The sequence below is a fragment of the Nicotiana tabacum genome, chromosome 22 (genome assembly GCF_000715075.1).
Source record: "Nicotiana tabacum cultivar K326 chromosome 22, ASM71507v2, whole genome shotgun sequence".
Classification (NCBI taxonomy): domain Eukaryota; kingdom Viridiplantae; phylum Streptophyta; class Magnoliopsida; order Solanales; family Solanaceae; genus Nicotiana; species Nicotiana tabacum.
The window spans coordinates 197,775,092-197,782,527 of NC_134101.1; the positions used below are offsets into that span (position 1 = coordinate 197,775,092).

The following is a 7,436-nucleotide window of genomic DNA, read 5'->3' on the forward strand; positions in this document are numbered from 1 at the left end:
CATAGCCCCTTTCGAGAGTGTTTTCCCAAACTTCTTTAGTAGGACGGACTCAATCTCATCGTCCTTTAGGTCGTTGCCCTTCACTGCACAAGTGTAAGCAATAATGTGCTCATTGGGGTCTGAGGTTCCATTGTATTTCAGAAGGTCTGACATTTTGAACTTCTTTGGAATGTGTTTTGGAGCCGCTTCCTCTAGGAACAGACTTTGTATGAACTTCTTCGAATCCATACCTTTCAGGATCGGGGGTGAGCCTGGAATTTGGTCGACCCTGGAGTTGTAGGTCTCGACCTTTTTGTCGTTGGCTTCTATCTTCTTTTCGGCAGATTCGATCCTATTTGTGAGGTCCTCAAGCATCTTTACGATGGTGGGGTCGGCCACCGACCCCTTGTTGCTTGATATCTTCGGTACCTGCTCGGCTGGGGGAGCCATCCCCGGCGCTACCGTGCTGGGAGTTTTCTGGTGACTTTGCAGCTGAGCAATCGCTAGCTGTTGTGCCTCTAACATTTCAAAAATAACGTGAAGGCTAATCTTCTATTCTTCCCTAGCGGGGGTTTTATGAGATTCTTGTTGGTCTCCTCGGTGCACGATCCTGTTAGTGTGGGAGCTTACATCGACGTGTTGAGCATCGCGTGAGACCGAGTCCATGAGAATCAGTTCTGGTGCGTTCTCAAGGTTTCATGGTGGCACACCAACACCTGGAACATCCACACCATTTTCTCCGTGGTTCTCAAGATTGTTGTTCACTGAGTCAGACATTTTGACCTGAAATCAAAGATCTTGGGCAAGAAAAAGTGTGAAAGATAACTTGTGTTATGTAGTTAAACCAACAAGAAAATAATCACTATTAATTTTAGCCCCACAGTGGGCGCCAAACTGTTTATCGTGAAAATGGTAATGACAATTAAATTTGATTTAGTGGTTCTAAAAATACGTGATCTATTTTTATGCTAGTTGTTAGGCAGTTGATGCTATGTGAAAGACTTAGAAACGAGATAAGAGCTTAAAAATGAGATGTTAATCAAACCGAATCTCTGTCAATCGGGGCCTCGAGCTTGCCTATTCGAGGGCCTCGGGGTCGAGTCTGAAGCTCGGTTGGGAGCTATCGAAGGTGGTCGATGTAGACTAACAGTTATAAACAAATCAATGACAGCTCTTTATGGCCAATAATAAGCAATAAATGATGAGCTTTAAGTAGAACACAATAAATATGAGCAATAAATGAAGTAATGTGATCAAGAAAATATGTTAGAGAGCAGAGAGAATGTTCTAGTATATTTAGTATGGAGCAACAAATATTTACAAAAATGACAAGGATCCCCCTTATATAAGAGGAGGAATCTCAACATAGTACAAGTGCATTTATTACAAAGATATGGAGATGGGACAGCTAGTTAATGCCATGATACGGGCTCAGACTAGCCTGACAGACTTTGTCGGCTTTAGCTTCACGCCTTGGGAACTCCCCACTTTCTTTCCATAACCGTCGGTCTCATACCGCCTCGAGGTTGAGCGTCAATGGCCCCCGAGAGATGAAACCCAACCGTGGTCTCGAACCTTCGAGACGTGCCTACGAGGCGTCGTAACGATGGAAAATCGAACCCTCCGATTTTACCGTATACAGTTGTCCCCGATCTTAATTCTTACTCGGTTCATCTTCCGCTTGTCTCTGATTCCACGTGTTACGCAATCATTCGATCATTTAATATAAACCAATTTTTCCCTATACATAAATGAACCCCTACGGATATTAATATTGAACAACCATCACATAAATGTGGATTCTGTAAAGAGATGTAAAGAGATGCATGATTCCAAAATTGAACCTAAGAAAGCACATTAATGAATACCAAATGAGAGTAACACATATGAAATGCTGTCCTGGTTAATTAGGTTTTACATACAAAAACCAGCCGCGCCTTAAGAACATAGATATACAACCTTCATTTTATTTAATTATGTTGATACATATAGTAACAAAGTAATCGAAAAGAAAATTGTACTCAATACCATATGCAACACAAATCAGAAGTACTATATCAATCGCTCCGCTCTCCTGTAACTCCAGCAAATTTAGCGCATTGTTCTTCCTACATGCTAAACTGATAAATTGAACTAGAGCATTCGGTCTGAAAGCGAAGGCAGTCTTCTAAAGAAATTCAATGCTGGTGAAGGCATTCTATCCCTGAAGATGGGATGGCGAAGATAGTAGAAACCGAAGGCCATAGCCACCATTTTAGATGGTACCAAGTACAAAATGAATGCCACCACAAAGCACAGCCCAATAAATATCCCTGTGGCTCGAGGGTCACGCCAAGTTACCAATGCTTGCACTCGCTCCCCTTGCGTTGCAAAATCGCCCAAGATTGTCTGAACCCGTGCACCAAGCATGCGTAATTTATCATATCTAGCTCGTACCAATTCATTTGGTCTAGTACAAGGCAATGCATCAAACTCTTCATCAAGCTCATCGCGATCAAGTGACTCTGCCAATGAGATCTTTGTATCAAAGTGGGGTAAAGTATCGCGAGATCTGAATCTGTAATTCCATGCACCGATCACAAATACATAGAATGCGAATGTGGGGATGATCAAGTCAGGGAACCACACAAGCATTACCAAAAGTGCATGCACAAGTAAAGTTGCAGTTGGATTTTTCCAACCACGAGTGTCATCAATCCATTTGACAATGCCAATTACTCCAGCGATCACATTGATGACTCTAAACCAATTAGCACGAACTTTACGCATGCTAAATGAATGTGAATCCGCATCAAGCATGTAAGTCACAACCTCACGCCTAAGAGGCGGCTCGGACCGTGTCAAGTGACTTGCTACTATTTTAACAGCTGCAGTCCTTAAACTCTCTTGTTGAACCATGCCAAGAGGCTTCACATGATGCATCATGGGCAACAAAGGTTGTGAATAGACATGTAAGAAATCAAGTGTTGGTGTAGCACGTATGAATCTCACTGCTAATTCAATCTCCCCCATTTTCTTCAAACCAGCCGGTGACAATAAAAGTAACGGGAAAGTATTCTTATACACTTTACCTGTCGTCAGTGTCGAAATACGTACACGCACCTTACCAATCCGAAAATCTGGCCTCATAGACTCTTTGCAACCATCTGATTCAAATACTTCCCAACAATCAAACACTCCAATTGTCAACACAGTGGATGGATCATAAACTCTCCAAGTGTACTGCTCATTCCACCTAGGTTCTAAACTATCAGATATAGTACGAGTGCGTATCCACTTGCTCCCATACTTAGCTACTGCATAGGCATCCGTATATCCTTTTCCTTTGATTGTTTTCATGGGCAACAAATTCTTGCATCCAATAATTCCCAATTCAACAGTCCCAATTGGTTGTTTCCAGAGTTGCCTTGCAGTTGGACGATAATCGCTACAAACATGAGCTGCTTCGTCCATCACATGATATCCACCGTCGAAACAAAGGCGTAAGTGTACTCTGCCTTTATAAACTCTCTTCTCTTCATTAGGATCTTCAAATGTAAACCATCTCGACGCCACCTTACGGTCATCGACTCGGCGCTCAATTGTGGTGAGCGGGATGCTAGCAACTGCGAGAACGGTTTGCTCTTTCGGAGGCCTGGTTTCTATTAGGAATATTAGCAAGTAATGTTCAGTAAATGGCTCAGCTGCTACAAATACCAAGTCTTCATTCCAAGATGGAGACCCAGTAGTTGTAGTGATGAATTTCGTCTTTTGAACTTGGAATCCTAATTGGGCCTTAATCTGATATGATGACTCTTTTGAATGTGTCAATTGAGAAATGTCTTGTGCCTCTATGACTGATGATCTCAAGTACCATAATTTAGGAGATTGATATACCTTTGATTTAGAACTAGGATTACCCGCTGTGTCAGTCTTCCATGCTTCGGGGAATGATTCGTCAGCTTGAGTCCCAACCCACGTGGCAAGCATTAGATCACCTCTATGGGCCCCACCTCCTTCAAGCCTATACCATTGAGGAGCCAAAGGACTATCAGGTGGGTCTCGTAAAGGGATCTCACTCACATCAAAGCAAATGCCACCTAAGAAGACATGCCCTGCCACGTCGGATGTGGGGTCAAATGACTTGGCACTCAAAGGGTCCCACACTGAGACTTCCAAGAGGGAGGAGGAATCAGGTGCGTCTCGGCCGAAAGCAAAAGTTTGGTCCCACTCAAATAAAACCGTTTTCCGGGCTGGCTTTGATACAACGTGGCTGCCGGAAACAGCAATTTTTACGACGGGGCTGCTGACGGTCGGAAGCGATCGAGCTTTAACAACTCGAACGAAGAGATAATGCATCTTTTCTACAAGATCAAATGTGGACCGTTCGATTGGACCTGATCTATCCGATGCAGCTTCAGAAACGAAGCTGCTAACTGATGAAGCACGACTAATTGGCCTAGGACCAGTAATGTTACTTAGTTTAACTTCAGGTACAGATCCTAATGAAATAGATCTTTTCATGTGTTCAAAATTATCCGATTGTGCTGGAAGCTCCGCTGGTGGATCCATTAGAACACCACTCCCTTCTTTATCAAACTCAAATTCTGGAGTAGTAGGATTTTCCTGTGGTGGCGCCGCTTCTTCAGCCTGTGGTGCTGGTGGCTTCACTGCTGGCTCATCTATATTTGGCTTCTCACCTTCGGCTACGGGTGCCGGTGCTTCAGCAGGTGGCGCAGCTTCTGATGGCGACGGAGTAGACTCAACTGGTGGTGCTGGCTCAGCGTCAGCTTTGATTTCTTCTTGTGGCGGTGGCGGTGGAGCTGGCAGAGGAACAACTTCTTCGGAGAAATAAATTTTCAAACCGATTTCACCGGAAATCCAACTGAACCAATATTTCTTCTCCAAAGGGTAATAAATCAAAGCTTCTTCACCTTTCTTCACAAACTGCTTGGCACTCAACTTCACCCTTCCAAGGAAGTTATTCCTCGTTGTAGGGCCAATGAACTTGTCATGAAACACGTCGAGTTCCAGCACGTCACCGAAAACGTCGGAGGGTTTTCCGACGCTGAATTCCAGCATTTCATTCCATACGGGGCTCAGATCACGGATCACAGTTCTCGTCTTCCTTCGCTGGCCATAGAAATCCGCAACTACATAAGGACTTGAAGTGCCATGGCCGTCCTTGGGAAGGAGGTTTCGTGCGTCAATTACTTCTACTATAAGCTTTCTCACCGTGCCCATTTTTATTTAAAAAAAGAAGAAGAAGAAGGTTTGATCAGCTAGCTTGATTCACTCTATTGTTCTTGTGAAGCTTTTCTACGCATGTGCATGGAAGTTCAAGAAAGAGACTTTTAATTTGTTTTTGTGAAGTTCTATAAGGTGCAGTAATAGCAACTAAATGATTTGTGTAATTGCTATCTTTTCTTTTAGGGTTGTGTTTTCCGGGGGGAGGGGGGAGAGAGCTGAGCAGGAAAAAGGGGCCTGGTTCTTGAATGATCACTTAAAGTTTAGAAAGATGAAAGCTAAGAGAACAGAAAAAGAAGAATTGGACAAGAAAAAGACTGCTTAGCTTCATGTGCAAGCAGATATAGGATACCTTTGCTTCGTGAGCTAATATTTCCTTTATAGAGGAGATTCTTTTGTTATTTTTTATAATTATAATAATTCTTTTTGGGTCAAAAGCATGCCTTAGCTTTTTATTTTATTTTTAATTGTTTTTAACTATGACGCGTTATAATATTAAAATAAAATAATTTTTCCCCATAAATTATATACTTTAGCATACTATAGATTTATATTAAGATAATACACTCTTGTTTTAGAATAACAAAAAAAGTAGTGTTACTCCATTGTTTAAATTTATGTAACACATTGTTTAAAATTTATCTCAAGTAGAAATAGAGAATGGCATATTTTTTCCTTTTAGAAACTGTTTGATCTTACTATTCACATTTTAGCCTTAACGAAATGATTTGTTTGAGACCCACTTGATATACAACTTCATTCTTTTATAAGGAGAGATAATGAAAAAACAAGTCAAGAATCCTACCACTACTTATAATTTTGGTACTTGACATATATTTGGCACGTATAACAAAAGTCTTCTTCAAACGAGACGGGAGGACTGCTAATTAAGAGGAAGGTTTGATGAGTATAATTTTTGATAACCAACAATATTTGTTTTTTCTTTTTCGTGAGAAATTCTTTCGACTTTCTTGCATATCTGTACTATAAATTTGTTTGTAAAACTTATGGTATTAAACAAGTAATGATATTTCAGTGACTAAATTCATGACAGTAAAAGTAAAAACATGAAGTGTATAGTTATATTGTTCTAAATATAAAAATGTGTCATCCTTAAGTATACACTATAAGGAAAAATACTAGCAAGAGTTGTTTACCTCGAAAACACGAGTAACAATTAAATTTAATTTGTGGTTTTAAAGATATGTGACTAAGTTCAATACTAATTAATAGTCAAGAAATATGAAGTAGAAATGAAAGAAACAAGTGAATCAAACAAATATTACTCAGCAGTAGTGACCTCGAGCTTAGTGACCTCGAGATGGATTAAGACCAATAAAGTAAGAGCAATAAACGTAAAGGACTATTCTGATGAACAGTAAGAGAGAAAAGTAGGATAGTATATTCTTGCCAATGATGAGATGATGTTCCAAAATGATTGGGATCCCCTTTATATAATAGGGGAGCCCTAAATAAGGTATATCCCTATTTACAATAAGGAATATTCTTGATACAATTGTCTAACTGCCTGGTACGGAATCGTACAATTCTATTCCAGGATTTGTGCCATGATCTTGAGAACGTGACAAGAATCTAGCCCATTCTGTTACAAATCCATAACGGTACTATTTCAGGGTCGAGCATACTCGGCCTCGGTATGCATCGTGCTCTATCTTCGAACTCGGGTCTGGTCCCTCGAACTCAAACTCGATCTTACCGGTCCCTCGAACTCAAACTCGATCTTACCTGAACTCGGGCTTTGGGCGACCTCTCGAGCCTACAGATCGAAGGCATACAATCTCGACCGTATACAGATAGTCCCTGCGTTTCTTAGAGTAAGATGATAAGAAATAATTTGAACCTCGATTCCCCGAAGTCTATAATGATGATGTCATTCCCGTGACGTAGGCGATCGAAGTGACTGAAATGTCCCGTCGGTCCGTTTCCCCAAAACATTAAATGCACGACAGTACTGGTCGGCCACTAGCGCCGTCAAACCGTCGCCGCCCTTCTATAAATATAAGGCCACTCTCATCACATTTATTATGATTTTTTCCCTTCTTCATCTCTTTCTCTGATCATCTATTTCCACCACCCCTTTAAGCGCCGGAAAATGCCAAGTTCTCGTACAAATACCAAGTTCTGCTACCGTCTGTGTTCTTTAGCTTAGAGTCATGACTAAAACTTCCAAATCAGTTCCCAAAAAGGATAAAGTGTCGTCTTATTCCACC

The 7,436-nt window shown here is 41.2% G+C and overlaps 1 protein-coding gene across 1 annotated transcript; it reads right to left on the reverse strand.

The window, feature by feature from the left end:
• Nucleotides 1-1,871: 1,871 nt before the first annotated feature.
• On the reverse strand, nucleotides 1,872-5,558 carry LOC107793356 (multiple C2 domain and transmembrane region protein 16-like). The gene has a single exon (XM_016615724.2). It carries the CDS (start codon nucleotides 5,200-5,202, stop codon nucleotides 2,113-2,115), a length of 3,090 nt encoding a protein of 1,029 aa, XP_016471210.1. The 5' UTR covers nucleotides 5,203-5,558; the 3' UTR covers nucleotides 1,872-2,112.
• Nucleotides 5,559-7,436: the final 1,878 nt, after the last annotated feature.

Excerpts from the sequence above, each read along its gene's own strand:
- LOC107793356 (XM_016615724.2), bottom strand. The coding sequence starts at position 5,202 with ATGGGCACGGTGAGAAAGCTTATAGTAGAAGTAATTGACGCACGAAAC.